The sequence below is a fragment of the Ranitomeya imitator genome, chromosome 6, assembly GCF_032444005.1.
Source record: "Ranitomeya imitator isolate aRanImi1 chromosome 6, aRanImi1.pri, whole genome shotgun sequence".
In the NCBI taxonomy this organism is placed as follows: Eukaryota; Metazoa; Chordata; class Amphibia; order Anura; family Dendrobatidae; genus Ranitomeya; species Ranitomeya imitator.
Genome location: NC_091287.1, coordinates 572,682,022 through 572,697,285, shown reverse-complemented (window position 1 = coordinate 572,697,285; position 15,264 = coordinate 572,682,022). Strand labels below are relative to the sequence as shown.

The 15,264-nt window shown below is 51.5% G+C and overlaps 1 protein-coding gene across 2 annotated transcripts in view; it reads left to right on the top strand.

Moving 5' to 3' along the window:
- LOC138643249 (TBC1 domain family member 20-like) overlaps positions 1-15,264 on the top strand; it is a 75,278-nt gene that overhangs the window by 8,938 nt on the left and 51,076 nt on the right. For both annotated transcript variants that reach the window (XM_069732132.1, XM_069732131.1), the window contains exon 2: positions 590-778. In XM_069732132.1, coding sequence (XP_069588233.1) covers positions 590-778 — 189 coding nt within the window. The remainder of the gene's footprint in view (positions 1-589; positions 779-15,264) is intronic.

The window sequence follows — 15,264 nt, the reverse complement described above, 5'->3', positions numbered from 1 at the left end:
TCTTCAAAGAGCGAGGAGGTGTCAAATGTTCCCTGTTTTTCTTGTTCCCAGCATGACCCCCTGGCGAGAGTGGAGACAGTAGTCTGCCTTCTCAAGATATGTATGCTGTGACCTTTGTGAGGCCTGCAGTTTCAGGACAGATGTTCAACTACTGCTAGTTACACATATAACCCTAGACATATGTCACTACACACATATAGATATATACATATTTCACCACACATACCTGTATTATTAATTCGAGGCTTCTTATCCTTTGTTACTACACTTATTTCCAGTAATTGGGCCTTGTGCTTCTCACGGCTCTCAGATCACATTATTCCCGGAGGCCCCATTTCTCATTTCTAGTCAAATCCACTTTCTTCATAGACCGCCCTGATGAGTTTGTTTCCACACTAAAAGCTTCTTTGTTATTTTTGTCGATTAAGTAAAATCTTCCTCAATTGTAAACATTTTGTTATAAGTATCGGCTTCCTGTAAGTTTTCACTTTTGTTCTCTGCGCCCCTGCTGCCCCCCTGGAGCAGAGCGCTGACGTATCGTGTATGTGATGTAGGACGCGTCGCTCCGTCCTTGTGATCTTCCCTGCAGGGCACCGCTTGTCTTGGCGGAAGCAGAAGACTGCCCGGATTCATGACGCTCTGACTTGTGACCCTGTGGATGTGGAGACCCTGCGGGAAGCAGCGGTCAGCGAGGGTGGGCTCCTCAGTCAGGAGGTCCGGCGCAGGGTGTGGCCAAAACTGCTGAGCATCAATGTGTTTTGCCTGCCCCCCAAACCAGGTTTGTCTCTTTGTGATCCCTGAGCTGTGGTCGACCATTACAAGGATTTTGCTTATTTCGGGGGTTTGTGTTGTGCTTCCTTTATTATGGGAGGTCTCGGTAGACATCTCGAGAGTGTACATTGGTGTGTGAAAGTATTCGCCCCCTTGGCTTTTTACCTATTTTGTTACATTACTACCTGTGTGAAAATATTTTTGTAATCTGATTTGTGTGTGACGTATCAGCATCAAGTTAGTGATATGAGAAAAATATAGGCAAAAATTTAATTTATGGATTCAAATGACTAAAAAATTTGTATGTGCATACGTTTTCACCCCTTTTGCTATGAAGTTCCTAAAAAAAACAACTGTGGTGCCAGCAATTCCCTTCATAAGTCCCTTGCTTAGTGACATGATGCCTCCCTTTGTGCAGTCACATGTCGGTCAGCATATACACTTTCAGAAAAGGTAAAGGTCACAGAGGCTGCAACACCATTAACAAGAGGCACCACTGGCTAAACAACACCATGAAGACCAAGGAGATGCCCAACCAACGCCACGAAGACCAAGGAGATGCCCAGCCAACGCCACGAAGACCAATGAGATGCCCACCCAATGCCACAAAGACCAAGGAGATGCCCAACCAATGCCACGAAGACCAAGGAGGTGCCCAACCAATGCCACGAAGACCAAGGAGGTGCCCACCCAATGCCACGAAGACCAAGGAGATGCCCAACCAACGCCACGAAGACCAAGGAGATGCCCAATCAACGCCACGAAGACCAAGGAGATGCCCAACCAATGCCGTGAAGACCAAGGAGATGACCAACCAAGTCTGGGACATAGTTGTTGAGATGTGCAAGTCGGGGTTGGGTTATTAAAAAAATATATCCCAATATGTGATGATCCCTAGAGCACCATTGAATCCATTATCTTCAAATGGACACAACATGGTACCACAACAAACCTGCCAAGAGAGGGCCGCCCACCGAAACTATCAGCCTTGGCAAGAAGGTCATTAATCAGAGAGGCAGCACAGAGACCAAAGGTAACCATGAAGAAGCTGCAGAGTTCCCAAGCAGAGACTGGAGCATCTGTCCATATGACCACAATGAGCTGTACGTACACTTCATAGAGTGAATGCTCATTTTGAGTTTGCCAACAGAGATGTGGGAGACTTCCCAAATGTATGGAAAATGGTGCTGTGGTCCGATGAGAACAAAATTGAACTTTGTGGCCACCAATGTAAACACTATGCCTAGATCCAAACCAACACAGCTCTTCACCCCCCAAAACACCATTCTCACAGTAAAACATGGTGGTGGCAGCATCATGCTATGTGGATGTTTTTCGGCACCAGGGACATGGAAAATGGTCCAAGTCTAGGGGAAGATGGATGGTGCGAAATACAGGGATATTCTTGTGCAAAAGTTGTTTCTGTCAGTGATTTACTTCACCTTCCAACAAGACAATAGCCCAAATCATACTGCTAAAGCAACACTTGAGGCAGGGGCGGACACTGACAGCTTGGTGCCCCTGTGCAAGAAATGTGTCTGGGCCCCTCAACATCTATGGCGACAAAGCTACATTATATATATATATATATATATATATATATATATATATATATATATATATATATATATATATATATATATATATATACATACAGCTACACATACATACATATATTACATAGTCTCCTTCATTATGTTTATTGCCGTCCCTTATTATACAGTGCCCTCTCTTGTTAGGTACAGCACCGTCCCTTACATATAGGATTATATAAAGCCCCGTTTTTATTACATACTGTCCTGTCTTGCTAGCTGTATAATGCAATGATGGCTGATAGAGCATGGGAAAGCTTCCTTTCTAATGGAGGAGCTGATGGACTGATCGTCTGGTCACCGGCTCCTCCATCAGCAGTCATTTTATATCTAAAAAGAGAGGGGACTGTGTAATAAAAGAGGGCGCTGTGAATAACAAGAATACACTATGTAAGAGAAAGCACTGTACATAACAGCAGAGGAAGCTATATAATAAGGGATGGCATCATAAAAAGTGACTACACTATATACTGAGGGATGGCACTATACATAATAATCGAGTATACTATACTAAGTGACTGTGCTATACATAAGTGAGTACACTATATACTAACGGGCTGGTTTAGACATAATAAGCGATAATAACATCTTCCTCCACCTCCCCCTGTTCCTAAATTCATTATAAATCCCCTTTCCTCCCATCTCAATCCCCCACACCCCTCATTGTCCTGCCCCTCCACATACCATTATTGTCCTCTCCCTCACCACCCCATCATTGCTTTCGCCCCCACCACCCCATCATTGCCCATTCCACCACCCTATCATTGCCCATTCCACCACCCCAATCATTGCCCATTCCATCACCTCCACCATTTCCTCCTCCCCACCACCCCCATTATTGCTCTTTCCACCATCATTGTCCTTTCCACTACCACCCTCATCATTGCGCATTCCACCACGTCCATCATTTCCTCCTCCTCCACCACCCGTACGGGCTTCCAATAGGAGTGGGGAGTAAGCCATTAAGTCATTACCAGACACTGATAGTGGATTATCTCACAGGAGAGGAAGAGGATCAGTAGTTGACGTTCAAAGAGCCTGATCCTTTTCTCCACCTCTGGGGAGATTTGGGAGGTCCGGTTATACATTTATTGCTCTCTTGGACCTGCAAGAATGATCAAATTGTGTTGATTTCTCTCTAATGTGCACAGAGACCTTTAGGCCGGAATCACACATGCGAGAAACACGTCCGTGTCTCGCATGTGAAACCCAAGCTCTGGTGCCGGTACTTCGGAGCGGAGCGTGCGGCTCCATGTGTTGCTATGCGTCCGCACGCTCCGCTCCACAGTACCGACGCCAGAGCTTGGGTTTCACATGCGAGACACGGACGTGTTTCTCGCATGTGTGATTCCGGCTTTAGTGTGAGTCTCATAGCTGGTCCAGTGAGTCTCCATTGCCCAAGATCCCAAAAACACCAGGAGCTGTCATTGTTGGGGGTAGATACATGGATAGATAATATTTAGATAGAATAGATAGATGTTAGATAATAAATATATAGATAAATAATAAGTAGATAATATATAGATAGATGATATATAATAGACGCTAGCTAGATAATAGATAGAAATGGGATAGATAATATATAGATAGATGATGAGAGAGATGGACAGACAGATCTATGGACAGATAGTAAAATCCCATTTATTGCGCATCTTGTTCCCTGGTTCCATTGCTGCCATATGAGTGCAGCAGCAGGTCGCAGAGGGGATGCTCTGCAGTGGACTGCACCTATAGCACTGGAGAGACCCTGCACACAGCTCTCCTTGAGGACCTGCTGCCAGCCTCCTCCACAGCTGCTGCGCCTCCTAGAAGGAGCCTGGCCATGCTGCATAGGACGGCTACAAAGCTTTGGATGTAAAGTTTTTGTATGGCAGCAATGTGGCCGTTCTTTGTTATGGCATGCCCCCTGCTCTCCTGACCTCCCCCAGCACATTCTCCTGGGACTATAATGTGACTTCACTGTCCATTGGCTTCAGCACATGCAGGGCAGGAGTGTTGTCTGAGTTGAAGTGAAGTTGGCTGCAGAATCATTAAGCCCCCTGCACTCCGAGGATACAATGACACACGCAGCGTCGGACTGGAGTAGTGTGGGCCCACCAGAGAAAATCATTCTAAGGGCCCATGCTTAAGGGGTACTAGCTGCAGAGTCATCCCTTTTTCACTGGATCCTGCATCAAAAAAACGGTCCGTCGGGCAGAGAAAACGTTCAGAGGAACGTTTTTTGCTAGCTACAAAGAGCATCGCTGCGTGGGAACGCCGGTAGGTGAGAATACCGCGATTTTTTTTTTTTTTTTTTACCTGGTTTGTGTTGTGTATGCGTTTTTGCAGCGGAAAACCGCTGCGAAGACGCATACACAACAGGTGCACACAGCTTCGACGGGTCCGTCAGAAAGACGGGCCCAGTGCACACGTTTTCCACAATCTGCACAGGATCCGTCATTTCAACGTCTTGATGGATCCTGTGCAGATTTTGAAGATGGAAGTGTGAAAGTAGCCTTAGTTTCCATCTAGTTAAGCACCCTTACCGGCAGCAGATAATTTTATGTAAAACCTAGAACAATGATATTCTATAAGCACAGAACATAGTAACATAGTAACATAGTTAGTAAGGCCGAAAAAAGACATTTGTCCATCCAGTTCAGCCTATATTCCATCATAATAAATCCCCAGATCTACGTCCTTCTACAGAACCCAATAATTGTATGATACAATATTGTTCTGCTCCAGGAAGACATCCAGGCCTCTCTTGAACCCCTCGACTGAGTTCGCCATCACCACCTCCTCAGGCAAGCAATTCCAGATTCTCACTGCCCTAACAGTAAAGAATCCTCTTCTATGTTGGTGGAAAAACCTTCTCTCCTCCAGACGCAAAGAATGCCCCCTTGTCCCCGTCACCTTCCTTGGTATAAACAGATCCTCAGCGAGATATTTGTATTGTCCCCTTATATACTTATACATGGTTATTAGATCGCCCCTCAGTCGTCTTTTTTCTAGACTAAATAATCCTAATTTCGCTAATCTATCTGGGTATTGTAGTTCTCCCATCCCCTTTATTAATTTTGTTGCCCTCCTTTGTACTCTCTCTAGTTCCATTATATCCTTCCTGAGCACCGGTGCCCAAAACTGGACACAGTACTCCATGTGCGGTCTAACTAGGGATTTGTACAGAGGCAGTATAATGCTCTCATCATGTGTATCCAGACCTCTTTTAATGCACCCCATGATCCTGTTTGCCTTGGCAGCTGCTGCCTGGCACTGGCTGCTCCAGGTAAGTTTATCATTAACTAGGATCCCCAAGTCCTTCTCCCTGTCAGATTTACCCAGTGGTTTCCCGTTCAGTGTGTAATGGTGATATTGATTCCCTCTTCCCATGTGTATAACCTTACATTTATCATTGTTAAACCTCATCTGCCACCTTTCAGCCCAAGTTTCCAACTTATCCAGATCCATCTGTAGCAGAATACTATCTTCTCTTGTATTAACTGCTTTACATAGTTTTGTATCATCTGCAAATATCGATATTTTACTGTGTAAACCTTCTACCAGATCATTAATGAATATGTTGAAGAGAACAGGTCCCAATACTGACCCCTGCGGTACCCCACTGGTCACAGCGACCCAGTTAGAGACTATACCATTTATAACCACCCTCTGCTTTCTATCACTAAGCCAGTTACTAACCCATTTACACACATTTTCCCCCAGACCAAGCATTCTCATTTTGTGTACCAACCTCTTGTGCGGCACGGTATCAAACGCTTTGGAAAAATCGAGATATACCACGTCCAATGACTCACCGTGGTCCAGCCTATAGCTTACCTCTTCATAAAAACTGATTAGATTGGTTTGACAGGAGCGATTTCTCATAAACCCATGCTGATATGGAGTTAAACAGTTATTCTCATTGAGATAATCCAGAATAACATCCCTCAGAAACCCTTCAAATATTTTACCAACAATAGAGGTTAGACTTACTGGCCTATAATTTCCAGGGTCACTTTTAGAGCCCTTTTTGAATATTGGCACCACATTTGCTATGCGCCAGTCCTGCGGAACAGACCCTGTCACTATAGAGTCCCTAAAAATAAGAAATAATGGTTTATCTATTACATTACTTAGTTCTCTTAGTACTCGTGGGTGTATGCCATCCGGACCCGGAGATTTATCTATTTTAATCTTATTTAGCCGGTTTCGCACCTCTTCTTGGGTTAGATTGGTGACCCTTAATATAGGGTTTTCATTGTTTCTTGGGATTTCACCTAGCATTTCATTTTCCACCGTGAATACCGTGGAGAAGAAGGTGTTTAATATGTTAGCTTTTTCCTCGTCACCTAAAACCATTCTTTCCTCACTATTTTTTAAGGGGCCTACATTTTCAGTTTTTATTCTTTTACTATTGATATAGTTGAAGAACAGTTTGGGATTAGTTTTACTCTCCTTAGCAATGTGCTTCTCTGTTTCCTTTTTGGCAGCTTTAATTAGTTTTTTAGATAAAGTATTTTTCTCCCTATAGTTTTTTAGAGCTTCAATGGTGCCATCCTGCTTTAGTAGTGCAAATGCTTTCTTTTTACTGTTAATTGCCTGTCTTACTTCTTTGTTTAGCCACATTGGGTTTTTCCTATTTCTAGTCCTTTTATTCCCACAAGGTATAAACCGCTTACACTGCCTATTTAGGATGTTCTTAAACATTTCCCATTTATTATCTGTATTCTTATTTCTGAGGATATTGTCCCAGTCTACCAGATTAAGGGCATCTCTAAGCTGGTCAAACTTTGCCTTCCTAAAGTTCAGTGTTTTTGTGACTCCCTGACAAGTCCCCCTAGTGAAAGACAGGTGAAACTGTACAATATTGTGGTCGCTATTTCCTAGATGCCCAACCACCTGCAGATTTGTTATTCTGTCAGGTCTATTATTTAGATTTTATTATTTAGACATCTGCCACATACACACAATAGACACGACACATACACACCAGTCACACGCTAGCCACATGACACACTCACGCACCATACATACACCAGTCACACACTAGACACAGGATTAGAGATGAGCGGACCCCTAGATGTTCGGGTCCGGCCGAACAGTTAAAAATGAGACCAGGTTCAGGTACCAGAACAGTACCTGGACCCTATTCATTTGAATGGGGGGCCAATACATCCAGTGTTTACCACTCTGTCAGATGCAAGACAGAGCAGCAAACACTGCTTCTGATCCGCCAGTCAGACAGCTGATGTTCACACGCTGTCAAATGATGTGAGCCCACAGCTGTGATCGGAGGTATAAAGTTTACCTCCGTCACTGGCGTCGGCTAACCTCATCGAGGTTACGGCAAGTCACTGAGGCTATGTTCTCAGCCAGGCCCCTGAACTGCGGTGACCTTGGTGAGATCCCCACTAGCACAGTGAGAAAGTCCCACAGTGCAGAGGCGGTGAACTCACCAATGGGCTTTTTCTCACTCCCCCCCCTCTTCTCCACACAGCCCTGGATCACCTCTTTTTCCACAAAGCTCATCATCCCCCCTTTTCCACACAGCCTCCTCATCATCCCCCCTTTTCCACACAGCCCCCTCATCATCCCTCCTTTTCCACACAGCCCCCTCATCATCCCTCCTTCTCCACACAGCCCCCTCATCATCCCTCCTTTTCCACACAGCCCCTCATCATCCCTCCTCCACACAGCCCCATCATCATCCCTCCTTCTCCACACAGCCCCCTCATCATCCCTCCTCCTCCACACAACCCCCTCACCATTCCTCCTTCTCCACACAGCCCCCTCATCATCCCTCCTTCTCCACACAGCCCCCTCATCATCCCTCCTTCTCCACACAGCCCCCTCATCATCCCTCCTTCTCCACACAGCCCCCTCATCATCCCTCCTCCTCCACACAACCCCCTCACCATCCCTCCTTCTCCACACAGCCCCCTCATCATCCCTCCTTCTCCACACAGCCCCCTCATCATCCCTCCTCCACACAGCCCCCTCATCATCCCTCCTTCTCCACACAGCCCCCTCATCATCTCTCCTCCACACAGCCTCCTCATCTCTCCTCCACACAGCCCCCTCATCATCCCTCCTTCTCCACACAGCCCCCTCATCATCCCTTCTCCACACAGCCCCCTCATCATCCCTCCTCCACACAGCCCCCTCATCATCCCTCCTTCTCCACACAGCCTCCTCATCATCCCTCCTTCTCCACACAGCCCCCTCATCATCCCTCCTTCTCCACACAGCCCCCTCATCATCCCTCCTTCTCCACACAGCCCCCTCATCATCCCTCCTTCTCCACACAGCCCCCTCATCATCCCTCCTTCTCCACACAGCCTCCTCATCTCTCCTCCTCCACACAGCCCCCTCATCATCCCTCCTTCTCCACACAGCCTCCTCATCATCCCTCCTTCTCCACACAGCCTCCTCATCATCCCTCCTCCACACAGCCCCCTCATCATCCCTCCTTCTCCACACAGCCCCCTCATCATCCCTCCTTCTCCACACAGCCCCCTCATCATCCCTCCTTCTCCACACAGCCTCCTCATCATCCCTCCTTCTCCACACAGCCTCCTCATCATCCCTCCTCCACACAGCCCCCTCATCATCCCTCCTTCTCCACACAGCCCCCTCATCATCCCTCCTCCACACAGCCCCCTCATCATCCCTCCACACAGCCCCCTCATCATCTCTTCTCCACACAGCCTCATCCTCCCCCCTTCTCCACACAGCCCCCTCATCATCCCTCCTTCTCCACACAGCCCCCTCATCATCTCTCCTTCTCCACACAGCCCCCTCATCATCTCTTCTCCACACAGCCTCATCCTCCCCCCTTCTCCACACAGCCCCCTCATCATCTCTCCTTCTCCACACAGCCCCCTCATCATCCCTCCTTCTCCACACAGCCCCCTCATCATCTCTCCTTCTCCACACAGCCCCCTCATCTCTCCTCCACACAGCCCCCTCATCATCTCTTCTCCACACAGCCTCATCCTCCCCCCTTCTCCACACAGCCCCCTCATCATCTCTCCTTCTCCACACAGCCCCCTCATCATCCCTCCTTCTCCACACAGCCCCCTCATCATCTCTCCTTCTCCACACAGCCCCCTCATCTCTCCTCCACACAGCCCCCTCATCATCTCTTCTCCACACAGCCTCATCCTCCCCCCTTCTCCACACAGCCCCCTCATCATCTCTCCTCCTCCACACAGCCTCCTCATCATCCCTCCTCCACACAGCCCCCTCATCCTCCCCCCTTCTCCACACAGCCCCCTCATCATCTCTCCTTCTCCACACAGCCCCCTCATCATCCCTCCTCCACACAGCCCCCTCATCCTCCCCCCTTCTCCACACAGCCCCCTCATCATGTCTTCTCCACACAGCCCCCTCATCATCTCTCCTTCTCCACACAGCCCCCTCATCCTCCCCCCTTCTCCACACAGCCCCCTCATCATGTCTTCTCCACACAGCCCCCTCATCCTCCCCCCTTCTCCACACAGCCCCCTCATCATGTCTTCTCCACACAGCCTCCTCATCATACCTCCTTCTCCACACAGCCCCCTCATCATCTCTTCTCCACACAGCCTCATCCTCCCCCCTTCTCCACACAGCCCCCTCATCATCCCTCCTTCTCCACACAGCCCCCTCATCATCTCTCCTTCTCCACACAGCCTCCTCATCATCTCTCATTCTCCACACAGCCCCCTCATCATCTCTTCTCCACACAGCCCCCTCATCATCCCTCCTCCACACAGCCCCCTCATCATCCCTCCTTCTCCACACAGCCTCCTCATCATCCCTCCTTCTCCACACAGCCCCCTCATCATCCCTCCTTCTCCACACAGCCCCCTCATCATCCCTCCTTCTCCACACAGCCCCCTCATCATCCCTCCTTCTCCACACAGCCCCCTCATCATCCCTTCTCCACACAGCCTCATCCTCCCCCCTTCTCCACACAGCCCCCTCATCATCCCTCCTTCTCCACACAGCCCCCTCATCATCTCTCCTTCTCCACACAGCCTCCTCATCATCTCTCATTCTCCACACAGCCCCCTCATCATCCCTTCTCCACACAGCCCCCTCATCATCCCTCCTCCACACAGCCCCCTCATCATCCCTCCTTCTCCACACAGCCTCCTCATCATCCCTCCTTCTCCACACAGCCTCCTCATCATCTCTCATTCTCCACACAGCCCCCTCATCATCCCTTCTCCACACAGCCTCATCCTCCCCCCTTCTCCACACAGCCCCCTCATCATCCCTCCTTCTCCACACAGCCCCCTCATCATCTCTCCTTCTCCACACAGCCTCCTCATCATCTCTCATTCTCCACACAGCCCCCTCATCATCCCTCCTCCACACAGCCCCCTCATCATCCCTCCTTCTCCACACAGCCCCCTCATCATCCCTCCTTCTCCACACAGCCCCCTCATCATCTCTTCTCCACACAGCCTCATCCTCCCCCCTTCTCCACACAGCCCCCTCATCATCCCTCCTTCTCCACACAGCCCCCTCATCATCTCTCCTTCTCCACACAGCCTCCTCATCATCTCTCATTCTCCACACAGCCCCCTCATCATCCCTTCTCCACACAGCCCCCTCATCATCCCTCCTCCACACAGCCCCCTCATCATCCCTCCTTCTCCACACAGCCTCCTCATCATCCCTCCTTCTCCACACAGCCCCCTCATCATCCCTCCTTCTCCACACAGCCCCCTCATCATCCCTCCTTCTCCACACAGCCCCCTCATCATCCCTCCTTCTCCACACAGCCCCCTCATCATCCCTTCTCCACACAGCCTCCTCATCATCCCTCCTTCTCCACACAGCCCCCTCATCATCCCTCCTTCTCCACACAGCCTCCTCATCATCCCTCCTCCACACAGCCCCCTCATCATCCCTCCTTCTCCACACAGCCCCCTCATCATCCCTCCTTCTCCACACAGCCTCCTCATCATCCCTCCTTCTCCACACAGCCTCCTCATCATCCCTCCTCCACACAGCCCCCTCATCATCCCTCCTTCTCCACACAGCCCCCTCATCATCCCTCCTTCTCCACACAGCCCCCTCATCATCCCTCCACACAGCCCCCTCATCATCTCTTCTCCACAAAGCCTCATCCTCCCCCCTTCTCCACACAGCCCCCTCATCATCCCTCCTTCTCCACACAGCCCCCTCATCATCTCTCCTTCTCCACACAGCCCCCTCATCTCTCCTCCACACAGCCCCCTCATCATCTCTTCTCCACACAGCCTCATCCTCCCCCCTTCTCCACACAGCCCCCTCATCATCTCTCCTTCTCCACACAGCCCCCTCATCATCCCTCCTTCTCCACACAGCCCCCTCATCATCTCTCCTTCTCCACACAGCCCCCTCATCTCTCCTCCACACAGCCCCCTCATCATCTCTTCTCCACACAGCCTCATCCTCCCCCCTTCTCCACACAGCCCCCTCATCATCTCTCCTCCTCCACACAGCCTCCTCATCATCCCTCCTCCACACAGCCCCCTCATCCTCCCCCCTTCTCCACACAGCCCCCTCATCATCTCTCCTTCTCCACACAGCCCCCTCATCATCCCTCCTCCACACAGCCCCCTCATCCTCCCCCCTTCTCCACACAGCCCCCTCATCATGTCTTCTCCACACAGCCTCCTCATCATCCCTCCTTCTCCACACAGCCTCCTCATCATCCCTCCTTCTCCACACAGCCCCCTCATCATCTCTCATTCTCCACACAGCCCCCTCATCATCCCTTCTCCACACAGCCTCATCCTCCCCCCTTCTCCACACAGCCCCCTCATCATCCCTCCTTCTCCACACAGCCCCCTCATCATCTCTCCTTCTCCACACAGCCTCCTCATCATCTCTCATTCTCCACACAGCCCCCTCATCATCCCTTCTCCACACAGCCTCATCCTCCCCCCTTCTCCACACAGCCCCCTCATCATCCCTCCTTCTCCACACAGCCCCCTCATCATCTCTCCTTCTCCACACAGCCTCCTCATCATCTCTCATTCTCCACACAGCCCCCTCATCATCCCTCCTCCACACAGCCCCCTCATCATCCCTCCTTCTCCACACAGCCCCCTCATCATCCCTCCTTCTCCACACAGCCCCCTCATCATCTCTTCTCCACACAGCCTCATCCTCCCCCCTTCTCCACACAGCCCCCTCATCATCCCTCCTTCTCCACACAGCCCCCTCATCATCTCTCCTTCTCCACACAGCCTCCTCATCATCTCTCATTCTCCACACAGCCCCCTCATCATCCCTTCTCCACACAGCCCCCTCATCATCCCTCCTCCACACAGCCCCCTCATCATCCCTCCTTCTCCACACAGCCTCCTCATCATCCCTCCTTCTCCACACAGCCCCCTCATCATCCCTCCTTCTCCACACAGCCCCCTCATCATCCCTCCTTCTCCACACAGCCCCCTCATCATCCCTCCTTCTCCACACAGCCCCCTCATCATCCCTTCTCCACACAGCCTCCTCATCTCTCCTCCTCCACACAGCCCCCTCATCATCCCTCCTTCTCCACACAGCCTCCTCATCATCCCTCCTTCTCCACACAGCCTCCTCATCATCCCTCCTCCACACAGCCCCCTCATCATCCCTCCTTCTCCACACAGCCCCCTCATCATCCCTCCTTCTCCACACAGCCTCCTCATCATCCCTCCTTCTCCACACAGCCTCCTCATCATCCCTCCTCCACACAGCCCCCTCATCATCCCTCCTTCTCCACACAGCCCCCTCATCATCCCTCCTTCTCCACACAGCCCCCTCATCATCCCTCCACACAGCCCCCTCATCATCTCTTCTCCACAAAGCCTCATCCTCCCCCCTTCTCCACACAGCCCCCTCATCATCCCTCCTTCTCCACACAGCCCCCTCATCATCTCTCCTTCTCCACACAGCCCCCTCATCTCTCCTCCACACAGCCCCCTCATCATCTCTTCTCCACACAGCCTCATCCTCCCCCCTTCTCCACACAGCCCCCTCATCATCTCTCCTTCTCCACACAGCCCCCTCATCATCCCTCCTTCTCCACACAGCCCCCTCATCATCTCTCCTTCTCCACACAGCCCCCTCATCTCTCCTCCACACAGCCCCCTCATCATCTCTTCTCCACACAGCCTCATCCTCCCCCCTTCTCCACACAGCCCCCTCATCATCTCTCCTTCTCCACACAGCCCCCTCATCCCTCCTTCTCCACACAGCCCCCTCATCATCTCTCCTTCTCCACACAGCCCCCTCATCTCTCCTCCACACAGCCCCCTCATCATCTCTTCTCCACACAGCCTCATCCTCCCCCCTTCTCCACACAGCCCCCTCATCATCTCTCCTTCTCCACACAGCCCCCTCATCATCCCTCCTTCTCCACACAGCCCCCTCATCATCTCTCCTCCTCCACACAGCCCCCTCATCATCCCTCCTCCACACAGCCCCCTCATCCTCCCCCCTTCTCCACACAGCCCCCTCATCATGTCTTCTCCACACAGCCCCCTCATCATCTCTCCTTCTCCACACAGCCCCCTCATCATCTCTCCTTCTCCACACAGCCCCCTCATCCTCCCCCCTTCTCCACACAGCCCCCTCATCATGTCTTCTCCACACAGCCTCCTCATCATCCCTCCTTCTCCACACAGCCTCCTCATCATCCCTCCTTCTCCACACAGCCCCCTCATCATCCCTCCTTCTCCACACAGCCCCCTCATCATCTCTTCTCCACACAGCCTCATCCTCCCCCCTTCTCCACACAGCCCCCTCATCATCCCTCCTTCTCCACACAGCCCCCTCATCATCTCTCCTTCTCCACACAGCCTCCTCATCATCTCTCATTCTCCACACAGCCCCCTCATCATCCCTTCTCCACACAGCCCCCTCATCATCCCTCCTCCACACAGCCCCCTCATCATCCCTCCTTCTCCACACAGCCTCCTCATCATCCCTCCTTCTCCACACAGCCCCCTCATCATCCCTCCTTCTCCACACAGCCCCCTCATCATCCCTCCTTCTCCACACAGCCCCCTCATCATCCCTCCTTCTCCACACAGCCCCCTCATCATCCCTTCTCCACACAGCCTCCTCATCTCTCCTCCTCCACACAGCCCCCTCATCATCCCTCCTTCTCCACACAGCCTCCTCATCATCCCTCCTTCTCCACACAGCCTCCTCATCATCCCTCCTCCACACAGCCCCCTCATCATCCCTCCTTCTCCACACAGCCCCCTCATCATCCCTCCTTCTCCACACAGCCTCCTCATCATCCCTCCTTCTCCACACAGCCTCCTCATCATCCCTCCTCCACACAGCCCCCTCATCATCCCTCCTTCTCCACACAGCCCCCTCATCATCCCTCCTTCTCCACACAGCCCCCTCATCATCCCTCCACACAGCCCCCTCATCATCTCTTCTCCACAAAGCCTCATCCTCCCCCCTTCTCCACACAGCCCCCTCATCATCCCTCCTTCTCCACACAGCCCCCTCATCATCTCTCCTTCTCCACACAGCCCCCTCATCATCTCTTCTCCACACAGCCTCATCCTCCCCCCTTCTCCACACAGCCCCCTCATCATCTCTCCTTCTCCACACAGCCCCCTCATCATCCCTCCTTCTCCACACAGCCCCCTCATCATCTCTCCTTCTCCACACAGCCCCCTCATCTCTCCTCCACACAGCCCCCTCATCATCTCTTCTCCACACAGCCTCATCCTCCCCCCTTCTCCACACAGCCCCCTCATCATCTCTCCTTCTCCACACAGCCCCCTCATCATCCCTCCTTCTCCACACAGCCCCCTCATCATCTCTCCTCCTCCACACAGCCCCCTCATCATCCCTCCTCCTCCACACAGCCCCCTCATCATCTCTCCTTCTCCACACAGCCCCCTCATCATCCCTCCTTCTCCACACAGCC